A 21,133-nucleotide genomic window follows, 5' to 3' on the forward strand; every position below is an offset into this window, starting at 1 on the left:
AGCGACTCTTTCAGGGCACTTTGCAGGTGCTATTTTTAGCGTTATAGCGCCTGCAAAGCGCCTCTGTGTAAAAGGGGTCTTAAAGCCTCGCACACACGGTTCGATTGTTATACGACCAAGCGCCCGATTTTTGTCAAAAGCACGTGTGTAGAATTTTGTCTTGCATACTATCTGCAAATTGTCGTTTCGACAAACAGGAACGTAGTGACGTTTTATGAGAGTATAAAGAGGAAGTTCATTTCTCAAGCGCCACCCTTTGGATCCCTTCTGCTAATTTCATGTTAGTAGAAGTTTGGTGAGCGTTGATTTACACTTTTTTGTTAAGTTATTTGTATTTGGATGGCAGGTAGCATCTCTAATTTAATTTCTGTTTTTTTTCTTCTGCGCAATAAAAAAATAGTGTAGAATAATACTTGGCTATGTGTTTGTCTTCAAATGACAGTTTGGGAGTAGGCAGTTACATTAAAAACAACACAATGGAAAATTAATAAGGGACACCAACATTGTTGTATTTCGATCTTAAAAAATCAAAGAACCATAATATTACAAAACAAATGCCTTTTAACCACTTCATTACTGGGCACTTAAACCCCCTTCGTGCCCAGACCAATTTTAAAATAAAATGTGCAAAAGTGAGCTAGTTAAAAGCTTGCCAAAGTCAGCTTGAAAAAATACACAGGGGCTATTTTGGTGCTTTCTTGGGGAGGAGGGCAGCCCATTCAAGTGAATGGGCTGCCCTACATGTCAAACAAAAAACACACAAAAATAGCTCATGTGCCCTTTTTTTGGATCCAACTTTGGGAAAAATATGATGCTCCCACTTCGTTCATATGGGAATACAGCCTTATGCCCCGTACACACCATCACTTTATGTGATGAAAAAAAACGATGTTTTTAAAAACGTCACTTTAATTGACCGTGTGTGGGGGAAAACGTCGTTTTATGTCTTGTAAAAAACGACCAAAAAAAATTGAAGCATGCTTCAATTTTATGTGTCTTTTTTCAAAACGTCGTTTTTTACTTCACAGAAATTGACCGTGTGTAGCAAAAAACGTCGTTTAAAAAGACGTTTTTACACCCATGCCCAGAAGCTAGTTATGAAGCGAGCTTCAATGGAAAAACGTGGTGAACGTAACCTCGCTTTGCTAGAACATTGTGAGAAAAACGATGGTGTGTAGGCAACTTCGTCTTTGAAAATTGAAGTTTCAAAAACGTAGTTTTTTACTTCACAGAAAATGTCGTTTTTTTTCATCACATAAAGTGATGGTGTGTATGCGGCATTACAGTAGCCATATATGACTCAATTCTCTCCTGCTCAGCCCACGGGATGAACGAGAGAACAATTTGATTGGTTACCATGTCTACTTTAACAGTGTAAATGGGGGAATCTTCTCTGACAGCTATTGTATTCAGGCAGTCATAGCACACGAATTTCCACCCAACTTTTCAGGCTGGGGGATGCTTGCAGGCCCGACTACAGCTCAAATTTCATCTGATTTAGCCTTGGTTCACATTGCTGCTACATGGGATTCGACTTGTGAGACCCCAAGTCGCATGACATGTCAAATTCAATGTTTTCCTATAAGAGCCGTCTTAACCACTTCCATACAGGGCACGTATACACCTTCCCGCCCAAGCCAATTTTCAGCTTTCAGCACTGTCGCACTTTGAATGGCAATTGCGCGGTCGTGCTACACTGTACCCAAACAAAATTGGCGTCCTTTTTTCCCCACAAATAGAGCTTTCTTTTGGTGGTATTTGATCACCTCTGCGATTTTTTTTTTTGCGCAACAACTAAAAAAAGACTGGAAATTTTGAAAAAAAATTACGTTTTTATTTTTTTCTGTACATTTTTTTGTAATTAAGTAAGTTTTCTCTTTCAATTATGGGCACTGATATGGCAGCACTGATGGGCACAGATGAGATGGCACTGATGGACATCGATGAGGTAGTACTGACGGGCACAGATGAGGTGGTACTGATTGGCGGCGCTGGCATGCGGCACTGATGGGCGCTGATATGCGGCACTGATGGGCACTGATGGGCACATGGGCGGCACTGATGGGCACACATAGGCGGCACTGATGGGCACATGGGCGGCACTGATGGGCACTCATGGGTGGCACTGATGGGCACTCATGGGCGGCACTGATGGGCACTGTGGGGCGGCACTGATGGGCACTGTGGGGCGGCACTGATGGACACTGTGGGGCGGCACTGATGGACACTGTGGGGCGGCACTGATGGACACTGTGGGGCGGCACTGTTTTCCTTTTGTTGCCAGTCAGTGCCCATTTGTGGGCACTGATTGGCATCTTTATTTTTTTTTCCAGACTTATTTTTTTTTTTTTCAAACTTTTTTTTTTTTTTTCAAACTTGGAAGAGCCATCGACGGCTCTTCCTGTTTACATCGTGATCAGCCCTGATTCGACACGGCTGATCACGTGGTAAAGAGTCTCCGTGAGAGACTCTTTACCGAGATCGGTGTTGCGGGGTGTCAGACTGACACCCCGCAACAACGATCGCCGCGATGCGCGCCCCCGGGGGGCGCGCAGCGGCTCAGAATCCTGAGGACGTCATATGACGTCCGGTCAGGATTCTACAACCACTTTGCCGACGTCAATTTGTCATTGGCGGGCGGCAAGTGGTTAACTGATAATACACAAGTAACTCCAACTTTAGAAAAGGTTCCTGCACTACTTTGTTTTGATTTGGGTGCGACTTCAGCCCTTGTACAGGCTCCGAAATAGCATCCAAGTCGGAAGGAAGTCGCAGGCAAAGTTGTATGACTGCCGTTGCAGCAGTGTGAACCGATCCTTAGCAGGAATTGGTCAAAGTGCAAGTACTCTATGAACAGCCTTAGTTGGGCTCTTATAGATGCAATTTTCTGAACAAAGTGTGCTCTTTGGTTTAATGGCTGATAACAAATCTATTATTTTTGGCGAGCCTTGCTTTGCTAATATATGGATTGTAAATGCTTTCATTTGTGTTTCTCCCAGGTTCTAACTGCATCCTTTCCCATGACCCACTAGGTAAGTAAATACATTTGTCTTCTTCTGCACCAGTACATACAGTGGATAGAAAAAGTCTACACACCCCTGTCAAATGTCAGGTTTCTGTGATGTTAAAAAAAAATGAGACAAAGAAAAATAATTTCCGATTTTTTTTTTTTTTCTCCACTTTTTAATGTGACCTATAAACTGTACAACTCAGTTGAACAACAAACTGAAATCTTTTAGGTGGAGGGAAGTAAGAATAAAAAATAATATGGTTGCATAAGTGTGCACACCCTTATGCCGCATACACACGATCATTTTTCAGCATGAAAAAAAACTTTGTTTTTCAGCATGTTGAAAAAACAAAGTTTTTCCAACTTCATCTTTAAAACGACGTTGCCCACACACCATCGTTTTTAAAAAATGATCTAGAAAAGTGGGGTGACGTACAACACGTACGACGGCACTATAAAGGGGAAGTTCCATTCGACTTTGGGCTGCTTTAGCTGATTCCGTGTAAGTAGAAGACGATTCGCGCTTTTCTGTCTGTTACAGCGTGATGAATGTGCTTACTCCATTATGAATGGTAGTTTTACCAGAACGAGCGCTCCTGTCTCATAACTTGCTTCTGAGCATGCGCGGGTTTTTAACGTCGTTTTAGCCCACACACGATCATTTTTTTACAACCCGAAAAACGTCATTGTTTAAAATGTCGTTAAAAAATGCAGCATGTTCGAATTTTTTTTGTCGTTTTTCAGAAGCCGAAAAATGATGTGAAGCCCGCACATGATCATTTTAAATGACGTTTTTTTCATGCCGAAAAATGATCGTATGTACGCGGCATTAGAGTCTCCTCCTTTTTTTTTTTTTTTTTTATACTCAGTTGTGACATATGACGCTACTCTTATATCTAGATTGTAAGCTCTAACGAGCAGGGCCCTCTGATCATTCCTGTATTAAATTGTATTGTAACTATAATGTCTTCCCTGATGTTGTAAAGCGATGCGTAAACTGTTGGCGCTATATAAATCCAGTATAATAATAATAATAATAATAATAATAATATCAAGACATCGCTTGTATATCAAGTCAGAATTTATTAAAACATTTTGCTTGTCTTGCAAAACGCTCTCAAACCAAGTTACTCTCAAACCAAGGTTTTACTGTACTGCCTTCTCCCTGTCTCCTGCTAGCATGCTAGCATGCCCCCTGCAGTCTGCACCCCACATCTCTAAGTCCATTATGCAGCTGAGAAAAGAAGTTATGCAATCAGATATAGAAAAAGAAAAAAGGGTATTTATATTGTTTTGTAAATCTATACATACATTTTTTGCCTTTCATTTCTATTTTACACTGAGTGGGGTGTTTTACAAGATGAGGGTTCAAATATACGTTAAAGCTGAATTCCAGGTATGGCAACTTTTACATAGTTATGTTCAGGGCTTTTTTTCTCAGAGAATGGGAGCAGGAACTCGCCCTGCCTGGCCAACTCCACCCCCCCTGAGGGGCAGAGAAGTAAAGTGCCGTCAAATAATTTCTGCATTGCACAAGATGCAAGATTTAGGAATGAGTAACACGCAGAGTTCCACATTCAGCTGTGCATCACACACAGGCCTCGGGAGTGCGTACTGTGTAGGGCTGAGCTGTGCGTATCACACAGGTCACAGAAATCAGCTCATGGGGCAGTACTTGCATAGCTCACCCAAAGTAACTATCTACTGCTCACATCTGCACATATCTTTGCTTACCTCTGCTCCCCCCACCATCCACAGCTCATCTTATCTCCCCCCATCATCCACAGCTCATCCCCCCCCCCCCATCATCCACAGCTCATCTTTTCTCCCCCAATCATCCACAGCTCATCTTTTCTCCCCCCGTCCAAAGCACACCTCTTCTTTTCCCCATCCACAGCCCACCTCTTCTACCTTCTTCCACAGCCCACCTCTTCTACCGCCTTCCACAGCCCACCTCTTCTACCTCCTTCCACAGCCCACCTCTTCTACCTCCTTCCACAGCCCACCTCTTCTACCTTCTTCCACAGCCCACCTCTTCTACCTTCTTCCACAGCCCACCTCTTCTACCTTCTTCCACAGCTCACCTCTTCTACCTCTTCCACAGCTCACCTCTTCTACCTCCTTCCACAGCTCACCTGTTCTACCTCCTTCCACAGCCCACCTCTTCTACCTCTTCCACAGCTCACCTCTTCTACCTCCTTCCACAGCTCACCTCTTCTACCTCCTTCCACAGCTCACCTCTTCTACCTCCTTCCACAGCTCACCTCTTCTACCTCCTTCCACAGCTCACCTCTTCTACCTCCTTCCACAGCCCACCTCTTCTACCTCTTCCACAGCTCACCTGTTCTACCTCCTTCCACAGCTCACCTGTTCTACCTCCTTCCACAGCTCACCTCTTCTACCTCCTTCCACAGCTCACCTCTTCTACCTTCTTCCACATCCCACCTCTTCTACCTTCTTTCACAGCCCACCTCTTCTACCTTCTTCCACAGCCCACACCTTCTACCTTCTTCCACAGCCCACCTCTTCTACCTCCTTCCACAGCTCACCTGTTCTACCTCCTTCCACAGCTCACCTGTTCTACCCCTTTTACAGCTCACCTCTTCTTTCCCGTTCCACAGCTCACCTCTTCTACCTCCTTCCACAGCTCACCTCTTCTACCTCCTTCCACAGCTCACCTCTTCTACCTCCTTCCACAGCTCACTTCTTCTACCTCCTTCCACAGCTCACCTCTTCTACCTCTTTTTACAGCTCGCCTCTTCTTTCCCGTTCCACAGCACACCTCTTCTTTCTCTTTCCACAGCTCACCTATTTTTCCTTCTTCCACAGCACACAATTTCTTCTGTCCACAGCCCACCACTTCTTCCTCTGACCACAGCAGCCCTCTTCTCTCCTTGTCCACAGCCCACCTCTGTTCCCTTGCCCAGAGCTAAACTCTGCACTTCTGTCAACATCCCCCCACCCCCAACTAACCTTTGTAATCCCTCTAAACAACTCACCTCTGCTCCCCCAGCTACAGCTTATCTCTGTCCCCCTTCCACATTTTTACATCTGCACCCCCATATACAGCTCAACCCAATTCTCAGCACCTCAACTCTTCAACCCTCCATCTTTTGACCTCTTCATCCTCTGCCACTTCTACACAACCTGCCAACTTTCCCACACCCCACAGCTCCCACCTCTGCACAACACCCCAACCTCCCCACAGCTGCTTCTCTGCATTCTCTGCACAACCACAGGAATTAAAATGAAATGCAGGCAATTGTGGAGCTGAGACCCGGGGCAACCATTAACATATGCACTGCCCTGAACATGCCCTGGGTGAACACTGCATTCATTGAGCAAAATGCAAAGTGTTATCTGAATGGCGCCTGAGTGAACACCCCCTTGTGTTCATAATGCATTAGGGAACAGGATTCGCCAGCTAGGTGAGATCACTTTTAATAGCAGTGCCTACTACAGTGATTCCATCTTCCATGGAGATCCCACAGGTATGGCACATACATTCTTACATTGTTTCAAGTTGGACCAATGCACATGCCTTGGAAAAGTATTCATACCCCTTGAAATGTTTCACATTTTGTCATGTTACAACCAAAAACGTAAATGTATTTTATTGTGATTTTATGTCAAGGTTTAACAAACCCCAGGCGCCAGGTCGCATTGGCGACTAGAATTAGCGATCTGGTGCCTGGGCTGCACTGCAGAAGGTGTGTTGTCCCTGTGCAAGCCCCCCCCCCCTCCCGCAGGTGCGTGGACGAAGATGCCGCGCCGGCCAGTAATTGAGGTCACGGCTTTGCGACCTTCTAGAGCGAGACGTTTAGATCAGGTAACTGGCGCCTTCTTGTGGTGGCTCCGACAAGCAGTTTCCCCTGCCTGTTCTCACTGCACGCCTATCTTCTTCCCAAGAGGAGAAGAGGTTGAAGTTGTTGTGGTCTTTATCTGGCGCCTTTCTTAAGTGGACAGGGAGTTCAGGACAGCTAGTTGCCATAGCCTCTGTTCCATTTATACCCCCACAAAGATGTAAACAGATTTTTATTACATTTAAAAAAAATTCTGGTCATTGAAATACAATTTTTATTTTTCATTCTCCCTCTGCCATGCCACAGCTGAAGGCCCCTTTTACACAGGCGACCTGATCAGGTCCGCCTCTCAGTTTTTCAGGCGGACGTGATTGGACTCTTCAGTCTTTTCTATGTAGCTGCGAATGTCAGCGGACAGATGTCCGCTGACACCCACCGCCATCCAATCCTGTCTGCCAAAAACAGACGGATGGTAGTCCTATTTTCCATCCATCTGGCGGATCGGATGAAAACACAGGTGGTCCGTTTCCATTTGATTGCCCCATAGAGGAGAGCAGGCTGTGTCCATGTCCGCTCTGCTCAGCGGAGATTAGCGGGGAGATCCCCCCCCCTGCTGAGCAAGCAGATTCTTCTTAGCGGAGGCACCCGCGTTAAAGGGGCCTAAGGTGGCATGAGTTACTGGATTTCCTATCACCCCCACCTTGCTGCACTGTCCTTCCCTAGTGAGCTGCTGCCCATCACACCATTAATCCAAGTACATGTGGGCCGAATGTCGGGCAACATCAGCCAGCTCAATAAAAACTGGCTGCCATTCGGCCCGTGTGTATGGCAGCTAGTCCAAAAGAAAGACAGCTCTTTTGGTGGCTTCTGTCAGATAAGCATGCTGGAAAATCAGCAGCCGAAAAACTCCTAACTTTTTTAGCTGGCACCTAGATTCCAAGCAAATTTGTCAAGCCCTGTTTTATGTGATAGACCAGGGATAAGCAATTAGTGGACCTCCAGCATATCCCTGTGATAGACCAGCACAGAGTGGCACATAATTGTGAAGTGAAAGGAAAATGATAAATGGTTTTCAATTTTTTTTGATTTACGTTACATTTTTGGTTGTAACGTGACAAAATGTTTTAAATTTCAAGGGGTATGAATACTTTCTCAAGACACTGTATGTGCCTGTTGTACCATGAACTTGTATGCAAGGCTCCTTTGTATTGCTTCCTTTGTGTGAAATCCCTGGTGTTCCTTCCAGTCCCTCTGTTTTCCTATTAAAAACTGACCACACGAAGGCTGGCCATTCATTATACGATTTTCTTACAATTTTCTTTAGGTTTACTTTCAACAATGTAGTGCATGGGCCTGCCTAATTGTATACAACTGAAAGTGTTGTTTAGTTTTGACCTCATATTATATGTTTTTTGGTAAATCTAAAGGAAAATTGTACAAGAGGATTGAACTTAGCAGGAGAACATACCATGGTCAGTTCTCTAGCTATGCTGGGAACTCAGCCTGCTCTCCTCCAATGATCAGACTTGTCCTGACAGGCCTCCATTCTTGCTAAATAGCATGGATGGAGGAATCTCTTCTGCTGGCTATTGTATTCAGACACCCAACACTTTGTTCGGCCAATCATTTTTTTTGTAAAAAATTTTGAAACCCATTTATCATTTTCCTTCCACTTTCAGTTACAATCTTTTTCATTGAGATTTTTTTTGAAGAAATTAGAAAACGATTATGATAATCCCACGTAGGGGATGTGAACAAAAAAGCATGACATAACACAGCTTAATAATACACATGTGATAGTGGGAATTGTTGAACATCAACAACCCTCTGGCCAAGACCGGGGTCAACATAAAGTAACTGAGCTTGGTTGCTCAGAAATTAAATTGCGGAAAATGCCACAAAAATTTGAAAAACAAAGCTAAATTGAGGACATACGAACAAAAACACAAATGAAAAGGCATACGAATAAAAAAAAAAATGCAGGGGGAAAACCAAATAAGAGAGAAAGAAAGGAGAGGGAGAAGAAAAAGAAAAAAAATTATATAGGAGGGGGAGAGCTAGGTGGTGAGGGGGAGACACCAGAGAGGGGAAGGAAAGATAAAGGATGAAAGGGGGTATTGAGCAGAAAGGCTGGATAGGAAAAAGACAAGGGAAGGGTAGAGTACCCCCAGGTCGGGAGGGAAGTGAGGGTCAATTGGCCAGGCCCAAACTGATTGGATGCAGAGTGGGAAGAGCGTAGGACCACCACGGGCCCCAAACCTTAAGGAACTTGGTGTGTGAGTCATGTAGAATACTGGACATCTTCTCATTAATCATAAGAGTCGTTAAAATGCTCTTGACCTCTGCAAACGTAACAGCCGGCTTCTTCCAGGCCCTTGCTATTGCACGCTTTGCAGCAATAAACAAATAAGTGGCCAATGTTTGTTGATAAGAAAAGAGGCCCGGGATCGGGCAGGGGAGTAAGGCCCATTTGGCATCTCTGCGGGGAGATATATGGAGGAGAGTAGACCGTAGACCAAACACCCTTGATCAGAATCCCACCAAACGGGAGCAGGACCACCAGATATGAAGTTCATCTCCACGCTGACCACAGCCCCTGAAACATCTATCGCTGCAGGATGGGTTCGTTTTGGCAATACGAGAAGGGACCCAGTACCAAGGGAGGAGCACCTTATAGGCTGCCTCTAGGGTAACCATAATAAAGGAACATTTTGCAGTGTTAGACCAGGCTTTGCTCCAATCTGCTAGGTCGATATGTGATAAATTCCGCTCCCAGTGGAGGACATAAGACAGCGAGGATGGAGTCCCGCTTGAGTTAAAGGAAGAGTATATCAAGGATATCGTACGCGGAGATCCCGGCGATTCTTGGCACGTAAGCTCAAAGGCCATTTTCTGGAAGGGGAAAACGGCATTACGCCTGAGAGAGGAGATCCAGTGTTGTGATTGGAGATGGTGGAAAAAATCCACAGAGGGGGCATCATTTGTTTCTCAGATAGAAGCACACAAGGGGAAGGCACGAGTTAGAAGAAAATGTCGGACTTGAGAGAATCCATGGGCTGGCCACCAGGAAAAAACATGAGGTTGTTCTAGGCCAGGGGGAAATAGGGGGTTATTTAGGAGGGGAAGGAGCGGGAAGGACAGGGACATAAGCCTACCGGAGTACCGGACTGTGTTCCAGAGTTTTAAGCTATCGGCCATCAAAGGGCTGAGTGAGGGGGGGACACATTTAAAGAGGGAGCCATAAGAGAGCGGAGATGGGGACCGGTGCACAATTGGGGATCTCCAAAAGAACCCAGGAGGGAATATCGGAGGTAGCCTGGAGCACTGAGAGATTTGTGCGGATTGATAGTATTTGGCAATGTTCGGGACTCCAAGCCCGCCTCTCAGTCTGTGAGCATATAGGGTAAAGCAGGAAACCCTGGGAAGCTTGTTGGCCCATATAAAAGACAGGAGCTTTTTCTGGAGGAGACACAAGAAAAATGCAGGGATCCGGACTGGTAGAGTCCAAAAGAAGTATAAGATCTTTGGAAGGACCGTCATCTTGACAGCAGAGATGCGGTCAATCCAAGACAAGGTAGGGAGATTCCAGGATGCCATGAGCGCCGTGATGGTACGTAATAGGGGATAATAGTTCGCAGAAAACAAAGAGGAATAATAGGGGGTCAACTTGATACCCAAGTATTCTAAAGTGGAGTCGGACCAGCGGTATGGGAAGGAGGATTGAAGGTGTGCGACCAGGGGAGCGCCGTGGTTTTATGAGGATTAATCTGGAGCCCTGAAATGGCGGCAAAGCGGGTCAGGAGGGATTGTAGATTGGGTAGGATTTTCCTTCCACTTTAAAATGTGCCACTTTGTGTTGGTCTATTACATAAAATCTCAATAGGATGCATTTACGTTTTTGGTTGTAACTTGACAAAATGTGGAGAATTTAAAGGGCTATGAATACTTTTTCAAGGCACTGTACCAATGTAAAAATTGCCATACCTAAATTTCATCTTTAAACGCAAAGCAGGCAGTGTAATTTCTCTTGTTTAGTATAGATAAAGCATTACTCCATGTATTCCACATCTATCTATTTCGTTCTGTCACTAGCACTGCTTTACAAAACTTGGGAGGCAGTTATTCAGTTATTTAGTTATACCAAAAATTGTTAAATCGTCCTTGAACTGATATGACACATAACAAGTGGTTTCATAATTCACCACCGGCACCAATTATCACGTTTGGCTTCCAGAAATAGCTTTCTTTTTGTTTTTGAGAGAACATTTTATAACATGACACCCACTCAGTCTGACTAAGGTCAGATTTATACTGAAATGAGTAGAATGTGTTGTAGTTTGTTCCATGTTGAGGCCCCTGGGTGAACCCTTTATAATGTTGTACCTTATCTTATGGTTTTTATTGCAACTACAATGAGAAGCTACATTTAGTGGATTTTTCTGCACATCTGTCAAATCCGAATGAAGTGACTGTTAGTGCTAAATTGCTGCCCAATAAGAACTGATGTTCTGAACAGCTATGGAGGGGCCAATTGCAGCTATTTCAATTTAAAGGGGTTGTAAAGGAATTTTTTTCCCCCTAAATAGCTTCCTTTACCTTAGTGCAGTCCTCCTTCACTTACCTCATCCTTCCATTTTGCCTTTAAATGTCCTTCTTTCTTCTGAGAAATCCTCACTTCCTGTTCTTCTGTCTGTAACTACACACCGTAATGCGAGGCTTTCTCCCTGGTGTGGAGAAAGCCTCTTCAGGGGGCGAGCAGGAGTGTCAGGATGCCCACTAACACACAGCTTCTTTATCTGCAAAGTAGAAAGTGTCCTGACTCTCCTGCTCTCCCCCCTCAAGAGGCTTTCTCCACCCCAGGGAGAAAGCCTTGCATTACTGTGTGTAGTTACAGACAGAAGAACAGGAAGTGAGGATTTCTCAGAAGAAATAAGGACATTTAAAAGCAAAATCGAAGGATGAGGTAAGTGAAGGAGGACTGCACTAAGGTAAAGGAAGCTATTTAGGGGGAAAAAATAGATAGATTTAATGTACCCTGTGCCAGACGCAGCCCCAAATCAGCCTCCTCCATATTACAGTAGGTATTGTGTTATTTTTCTTTGAAATCTTTTTTTTTTCTGTCTGCGAACATAGAGCTGATGTTACTTGCCGAAAAGTGTTTATTTTGCCCCGTTTGTCAAAAGGACAGTCCCCCAGAAACTTTGTGGCTTGTGGCTTTTTTATGTTTTTCTATCAACAGTGGTGTTCTTTAGGGTCTTCTTCCAGTCCACCATCGCTCAAAAAACCAAGGATAGTACGCTGATGTATTTTGAGCTTGTATCTGTTTGGAAGTTTTCCTTGGCTCTTTGCCTACCATTTACACTAACATTCTGTTCAATCTGAGTTGATTTTCCTCTTGCGGTCATATCCAGGGTAATTAGCTACACTCCCATGGATCTTAAATTCTTAATATTTGTAACAGTAGTCACAAAAACATCAAGCTGCTTAAGGAGTGGTGTTAAAGTGATTCTATTTTGATTTTTTTTTTTTTACCTTTTAGTATGTGGCTCCCCCTGCAGCCCCCCCTTATATTTACCCGAGCCTGATCGAGATCCATCGATGTGCAAGAGAGCATCCGTTTTCTTGGGTCTCTGCCTCCTCATTGGCTGAGAGACAGCAGCGGGAACCATTACCTCCCATTGCTGTTAATCACAGCCAGTGATGAGGGGGACAAACACCATTCTGTGTGTCTTATGTACACACAGAACTAGGCTTCAGGGGGAGCCACTTTAGTATGTGGCTCCCCCTGTAACCCCCCTTATATTTACCCAAGCCTGATCGCGATCCGTCGATGTGCATGAGAGCAGCTGTTTTCCTGGGTCTCTGCCTCCTCATTGGCTAACAGACAGCAGCGGGAACCATTGCCTCCCATTGTTGTCAATTACACCCAGTGAGGAGGGAGCCGAGGCAGGGACGAGCACCATTCTGTGCGTCTTATGTACACACAGAACTGGGCTTGGGGGCAAGCATGCACGAATGCCCCAAAGCAAGTTGCTTGCTATGGGGGCACACGGAGAAGAAGCACTGGCGGGAGACCCGAAAAGAGGAGGGTTGGAGCTGCTGTGTGAAAAACCATTGCACAGAGCAGGTAAGTATAACATGTTTGTTATTTAAAAAAAAAATACCTTTAATATCACTTTAAAAAAGCATTTATCTTTGACATGCTGGCCTATAATTTTCAATGTGATCTCCTCAGACAACTCTCGCCATGCTTTCTCTGGTCGATGTAAAATGTGGATCATGCAATTATACTAAACAGCAAAGCTACTTTTCTCCATTTAATTACAGCAACTGGCCGATTTACAAAATTAAAAACATGTTCTACTAATTATAGAAAAAAGTCAGAAATATCACTGTGATCCAGCCATTTATAATCTTTTTCTAGGGATACCAACAAATCTGTCCAGGCCATTTCAGAATAGATTTGTAGAATACATTATTGTTTATCTCTTTGCACACTTTCTTGGATTTACTCTGACATGCCATAGACATGCAGGTACGGTATACATGAAAAAATTGCTTTTAATTTCAGCACTTACTGTACCATAACAACATAAGGGTACTAGCACATTTTTTCCACGACTGTGTAAAGTTATCTGGTGGCTATGTAAAAAATGAATATATGTAGTTATAAAACATTTTCTAAGAATGCATTTCTCCGTTAATGAATATTCCCATCCATTCACAAGTAACATACGTGAAGGTATTGCTTTTCATCAACGCCGTGTTAAACAGAAGTGACGCGTTTTCTTTAGACATACCTCATGACAACACATTTGTTTCCAATGTGTGCTGCTAAGATTGACTCTATTGCTCAGCAGCTACCCTCAGCCTTTGTCCTGGGTTTGTCCTGGGTACTTTCCCAGATCTCCAGTTTCGCTGCTTCTCTGGTGACACCGTTAAGGGGATTTCTGTGTTAAACAAGTAAACAAAGTTTTAAACATCTAGGATCTAAGTTAAAGGTGCAATTAAATGGGATATATTTTGAGCTTGTATAAGCTCTGGCCCATTTATTTATTTCAATAGGGCATACAGTTATACAGAAACATCAACAATGCTGAACATACAGTGGATCATCTTCACCTATAAGGCCTCTTGCCCGGTCATCACAGTGTCATCATTAGGTAAACATATGATGTGCATTTTTTAGACAGTGGGCTTCAAGGACTAGGAAGTCCCCGTATTTTCCGCAAAGTTTTTAATGGTCAACACCGTTTAATTTTTATTTTTTTAAAAGGACAGAGAGCAGGTAAGACCCAGAGGGCCAAGCAGCAAGGAGACCAATAGCAAAAGTAATGAAAAAGAGGGGGTAAGAAAAAGAGGGATGGAAGGGGAGGGGAAGTTAACCACCACCCACCACCTCCAACCATGTCTGGGGAGCCTTTCCATTAGTCCCATCTCCCAAGGGAGTTAAGTCACCAACTTAATAAAACCTCTTCTTGAGGAATTTCTCCATGGCCACCAGGTCCTCCATTATGTTGATCTCGGCTACTTTTTTTAACCAGATGGCACAGTGGGATGCAGCTCTTCGCTGCTGTGAGCAGGAGAGGCAAGATGGATATCCTATAGATCTTGCTTGGAGTCTCGTGGTGGTGAAAGAAGAAGAACGCAAGGGTCCTGGGCAGCTCACAATCTGTACATTTCTGAACAATGCAGTGAATCTCAGTCCAGTAGGGCAGCAAAAGGCGACAGGACCAGAAGATGTGTAGGAGAGAACCGGGTTCCTCCCCACACCTGCAGCATAGATCCCGTGCTCTGCGGTAACATCTTGTGGATCCTTGCGGGCGTATAGTACCACCTTGTCAGTACCTTGTATGCCACTTCCTGATGGTTAGTTAGCACAAACAGAGATCTTACAAGAGAAGTCTCTCTACTTACCTTTTTGTGAAGTCCTGCTCCCATTTAGATATATAGGAAGGTCTGAAATTTGGTGGTGGCGTTAGGAGCAACTGACAAGTCTGGGATACTATGTGGCATGTAGGGGACTGTTCAAGACACAATAACTTGAAGGAAGTGAGGCTTCTCCTGTAGGGTTCTGGGGGAGGTAATGGGCCAACTGTCGTTTTTGCCAGAAGGAGAGGCCCGTCAAAGATGGGTCATCCATGATTTGTTGCCTGGTCATCCATTGTCCCTTTGTGAGGGAGTGCCGGACCTGAGATCGTTCAGTCTTCTTCAGATCTTGAAATCTAGGGTCGCTGAGTCCCGGACTTAAGGCAGGGTTTCCCACGACAGGGGTGAGTAGTGAAGGAGTGGGTGTGACGGAAACGTTGCAAAAGGCTTTTTGAGCAATCTGCCACATTTACCTACAGTAGGGTGTCTGGTGCCTTTTTTTTCTGGGAATAACCTTAATGTGTTACCCAGTGGTTAGGGCAGGGTAATAATTTCCAATTACCTCATGACTCTTCCAGTTGGCTCCATTGTTGGCACAGTAGTAGTTTCTTGTTGGTTTCTAGTTGGTGATATATCACAGAGCACCTGAATCATTTTTATTGCCACCCAGGACATTCTCTACATATCACTGCATCTTAACAAAGGTTATTATAGGCTAGACTGCTTATCTTAGAAAGACACCACTGTCCTCTACTCTTGTACATTGGTGTTATTTTTGTCTGGGCAAATTCCAAGAGATACATAGTCGATGCACTTTAAAAGACACCTCCCTCTTTTTTTTCTTTTGAAATGATTTTGTTGACAGTCGAAGCGCACGTTTCCCATAGTCCTTAAAATTTCCTGCTAGCTCCTACTTTGACCTGCCTGGCTCTTGAATTCTTTATTAATTTATTCACCTCTCCATTAGTTGCTGACATACATGCTTGGATGATAGATCTACAGCTAGTGGCAAGCCTCAGATTGAGTGGTTTGGGGATTTTTCCTGTCTTGGGTCTTTCTTCCTACAGGTAAACTTTTTTTTTTATATTTTTTTTTTTAACCAAAGATGGAACAAGAATTAGAGCACCTGTGCATATATGGCTTTGTTTATGACACATTCATAGCTTGAAACATTGATCTGATAAAGTAGCTTGATATTCATTTGATGTTTTTAGATTGGATATTCATAAGGTAACTTGCAGGTTGGGCACCAGGGGTCTAGATGCTTTGATTTTCTTAGAACAGTAGATTTTGGCATTTGTATCTGCTGTACAGAATGATTGGTCATTTGACCACGAGTATGCAGTTTAGAGCTTAAGTTTACATTGGGTGTCAGGAAGCCTTACCGTAGCCACCAGGCAGAAGCTGTCCACTGCTGAAAGCTGAAATATATATTTTTTTCCCCTTATAATCCAAATTCAAACTAGTACCTTAACTGCCAGATTGTCCATAGTGTGTGAGTGACCTTGGTGGAGCGATTACTGTATTTATTGGCGTATAACAGTCACTTTTTTACCCTGAAAATAGAGGGTAAACTGTGCCTGCGTGTTATACGCAGGGTGCTGTGGTAAGTTTTTTCCCTGAAACTTCCCTCTTAAAGTTAGGGTGCGTGTTATACGCCTGTGTGTGTTATACGCCGATAAATACAGTATATTATAAGCTTTTTTTAAGTCTAGGGAGTGGTGTGAATGCTTAAGTGTTATCAATTAAGGCACTGCAGAATATGTCGGTTATGAATGCATGAATAAATGACTGCATTTCAAATATTTACCAAATATAGTAATTTGAGTTTAAGTTCTTTACTTTCTTGCAGTTACTCAGTTAAACATTAACTATCATTAAATTTATATGTTTTTTTATACAACAGTCCCAATTATGGGTGGCAAAGAGGGCATATGAGAAGTAGCGTTCTGGTCAATTGTAGGCTGAGGACATTGGCAGCCTGTTGGCTAAGCAGGTGTTTTTATCCCTGTAGAATGATAGGAAAGTCACACATGGGCCGAGTAGTTTCTATGTGATATTTCAGCAGGTGTGATAGCAATCTATAAAGCTGAAATCAAACTGAGCAATAGTGCAGTTATATCAGGATGCAAATGGACACTGGCTTGCATAGAACACATCTACCAGTTGATAGGAATGTGTGAACACTTAATTGAGTCAGCCATATAGCTTTCTAAACAATGGGCCAGTTTACTGTCTTTCAGACCGGAGGACTGGATTGCGGCCAGTGGGGGTAGAAATTGTCCTTGTGTCAATGGGTGTAAATAGTGCCCCATTTTGTCAGTGGTAGGAATTATGCCCCATTGTAGGTGTCAGTGGGAGGAATAGTGTCTTGTATCGGGATGGCCAGATAAAGGCAAGCAAAGGGCTGCAGTTTGGAGACCACTGCCCTAAACTATAATAATTTATTTGATCCACTAACCCTTGACTATAAACTTTAACTTAATTACTAATATTAAAATAATATCAAGACTGTATAATAATATATACTATAATGTTATAATAATATACTGTATACTTTTACTATCATACTAATACCAAATAAATAATAGCTTAAAGTGCACACTTACCATATTGAGTGTTCGAATTATTCGTTGTTCACTGAGATCTCTCAGTACTAAAGTTTCGGTGCTAAAAAAACATTTGTCCAGCGGTGTTCAAGTCCTGATGTGACTTTCATTCTTCTATATCCCTAGCCTGGTTTACACACATTTCAGTGTCTAACTCATCTGCCTCATCTACAGACAATGTTGTGAGTGCACGAGTGCTGTGAGTACCTGTGCATTGTATTGTTGAGTATTAGTGCCAGGAAGCTAGTTGTTAGTTAATTGGACAGAGCATAATCCCCATTGAATTAGAAGGTACGATGCCTGGCAGGGATGGAAATGCGACTCCGTGTACATCTTGCGGCATGTATGCCTTCCTTGATCATGTGATCGAGGGCGAATACTGCTCTGAAAAATGTAAGCACATTGATTCCCTATAAGCACAGATTCTGAATCTAGGGAAGCAACTGTCAACACTGAAAATAATCTCCAACCCAAAGGAGAGCTGGGAACGTACACGGCAGGTGTCGGCATGGGCCAGCAGAGAGGCGGGTGGAGACAAAGTTGTGCAGGCACCAGAGAAGAGTAGATGGGGGACAGTCAGGGTAGAGGGGAAGCCGATCCTGAACTGGAAGATCCGAATAAGTAAGCCCGTTGCGTGATATTGGTGAAACCAGTCAGGGACCAGCATTGTTGGAGCAGAGTGATGCCCCTAGCTGCCAGGGGAAGAAGAACTCCTCCAGTGAGAGTGGAGGGGAAGCCAAGGGGAAGAAAAGGAAGATTTTGGTGGTAGGGGACTCAATTCTCAGAAGGACAGAGAGGACAATCTGTCACAAGCGCCGAACTGTATGTTGTCTACCAGGCGCTCGGGTTCAGCACATCACGGATCTGCTGGACAGATTACTGGGGGGGGTTTTGAACATTGGCACCAGTGACTAGGGGGAGAACCTTTTGGGGAATCTAGGATGGAAAAGGACCTGGTGGTCCTAGTAGATGATAGGCTCAGAAACAGCATGCAATGCCAAGCTGCTGTTAACAAAGCAAACAGAATATTGGTATGTATTAAAAAGGAAATTAACTACAGAGATAAAACGCGAATTCTCCCACTCTACAAGACTCTGTTCCGGCCGCACCTGGAGTATGTTGTCCAGTTCTGGGCTTCAGTCCTTAGGAAGGATGTGCTGGAAAAGGAGAGAGTACAGAGAAGGGCAACAAAGCAAATAAAGGGACAGGAGGATCTTGGTTATGAGTAAAGTTTACAAGCACTGTACTTATTCTCTCTTGAGAGGGGATTATCATTTCAATGTACAAATACCGTACTGGTGACCCCAGAATAGGGATAAAATCTTTCTGCGAAAGGGAATTTAAAAAGACTCACGGCCATTCACTAAAATTAGAGGAAAAGCGATTTAACCGGAAACTGCGTAGAGGGTTCTTTGCGGTAAGAATGATCATTTCCAAAAACTATTAGGAACCTAAACGACCACAACAAACAGGGATATACAATGTAATATTGACATAAAAGCACACACACAGGTTGGACTTGATGGACTTTTTTCAACCTCACCAACTATGTTGTTACTTTATCTTTGTGGCTTGTGTTGACTGGTTTTGGGCTTGTGTCTATTTAAACATACAAAGCAAATCAGAAAATATGGACCTTGAGAGTCTCTTAGAGAGGAGATGACAGATACTTTCAAATTAGGAGCTACCTTTCACTGTCCTTTACCTGTTCAACAGTATTGGTAGAAACTGGATTGCCACAACACTGCTCATGGGTCCACCACTATCTTTCCAGTTTCGTAAGTAATTAAACTGAAATTCCATACTGCTGCTTAATAGTCCAGATACAGCTCCTATTCCAATGAAGGTAAGATGAACGATAAAATAGCTACCCTTTTGATTGATCGTCTAGCAGCCTTTACTGAAACAAAACTGGATCTGCACTATTGAGCAGCAGTGTGGAACTTCAATTCCTATTTATACTGTAATACATTTCAAACCAAGAAGATGGTGTTGCTCCTCTGGGGCTTAAAAGCTGCCTCCCCGGTAATCAGATCACCTATACCAACATCATTGCAATATGGTTTTATAGCAATGCCAAAAGGATAACCTGACGGGTTCAGCATCTTACCACTTTCATAAGTAATTTAACTGCTCAAAACTGAAAGCTGAATTCTGTCTGCTGTGGGTAAATGAATATCTCTGCAGCCTTAGCTGGTATTAACCCCCCCAAAAATGTAATATGTTGCAGCTTACCAATCCTTAACCACTTGCCCACTGGGCACTTTCACCCGCTTCTTGCCCAAGCCAGTTTTCAGATTTCAGCACTGTCGCATTTTGAATGACAATTAAGCGGTCATGCAACACTGTACCCATCTGACATTTTTTATCATTTTTTTTTTACACAGATGGAGCTTTCTTTTGGTGGTATTTACAAATGAAAAAAAGATGAGGCTGCAATGATGGGCACTGATAGGCTGCAATGTTGGGCACTGATAGGCTGCAATGTTGGGCACTGATAGGCTGCAATGTTGGGCACTGATAGGCTGCAATGTTGGGCACTGATAGGCTGCAATGTTGGGCACTGATAGGCTGCAATGTTGGGCACTGATAGGCTGCAATGTTGGGCACAGATAGGCTGCAATGTTGGGCACAGATAGGCTGCAATGTTGGGCACCGATAGGCTGCAATGTTGGGCACCGATAGGCTGCAATGTTTGGCACCGATAGGCTGCAATGTTTGGCACCGATAGGCTGCATTGTTTGGCACCGATAGGCTGCATTGTTTGGCACCGATAGGCTGCATTGTTTGGCACCGATAGGCTGCATTGTTTGGCACCGATAGGCTGCATTGTTTGGCACCGATAGGCTGCATTGTTTGGCACCGATAGGCTGCATTGTTTGGCACCGATAGGCTGCATTGTTTGGCATCGATAGGCTGCATTGTTTGGCACCGATAGGCTGCATTGTTTGGCACCGATAGGCTGCATTGTTTGGCACCGATAGGCTGCATTGTTTGGCACCGATAGGCTGCATTGTTGGGCACCGATAGGCTGCATTGTTGGGCACCGATTAGCAGCACTGATGGGTACAGAGTGGCAGTACTTGTGGGCACTGTCGGGGCTGCACTGATCATCAGAACACTGATAATTGGTGCCCTGATTAACAGTATAGATGTCCCCTTTGTGGATTTTCCGGTTATCAGCTCTCCTCTCCTCACGCGCTATCAACGTGAATAGAGGACTGACGATAACTGGCAAATACTGTTTACACTGTGATCAGTTGCAATTGGACAAAGCTGGTCACATGGTAAAGAGCCACTCTGACTGTCTCCTTACTCCAATCTGTGATCAGCTGATCGATCACAGATCCATGCCGATGTGTGCTACAGGGGTGACATTGGAAGCAAGATCACGGGAGGTGGTTAAATGTGGTTGCTGGATTTGTTTCTTTTTCTCTTCACCTGATGATCCGGCTAGTGACACACTTCCTGTCTTAGGGTATCTCCACTCTAAAAGGAGGAGCAACAGAGACACCTTTGGACAGCAGCATTGTTTGAGGGAAGAGTAGTGTTAATGCACTGGCAGATTTAAATGATCTTGAATAACAAATTAAAGCTGAACTCCAGCTAACACTTTATAAGCAGTTACAGTAACAGTTCTCCTTTTGGGGTAAAGGTTTTGCATAGATGAATAAAAGCTGACCATTGTAAGCACCTGTGCCACTTTTGCTGGACAGCTTGGGTTAAAGAAAGTTGGCTGTAATCATAAAACTAACAAAGAAAACAAATGCAGCCACGATATCTAAGAATTAATAAGTTGTAATATAATAATAAAAAAAAAATTATCGCTTTAAACAGTTATG

The 21,133-nt window shown here is 43.8% G+C and overlaps 1 protein-coding gene across 1 annotated transcript in view; it reads left to right on the plus strand.

The window, feature by feature from the left end:
• RELB (RELB proto-oncogene, NF-kB subunit) overlaps window positions 1-21,133 on the plus strand; it is a 70,177-nt gene that overhangs the window by 21,451 nt on the left and 27,593 nt on the right. The window contains exon 2 of the mRNA XM_040323570.1: window positions 3,000-3,032. Within this exon, the coding sequence (XP_040179504.1) occupies window positions 3,000-3,032 (33 nt within the window). The remainder of the gene's footprint in view (window positions 1-2,999; window positions 3,033-21,133) is intronic.

The sequence above is a fragment of the Rana temporaria genome, chromosome 9, assembly GCF_905171775.1.
Source record: "Rana temporaria chromosome 9, aRanTem1.1, whole genome shotgun sequence".
Taxonomy (NCBI): domain Eukaryota; kingdom Metazoa; phylum Chordata; class Amphibia; order Anura; family Ranidae; genus Rana; species Rana temporaria.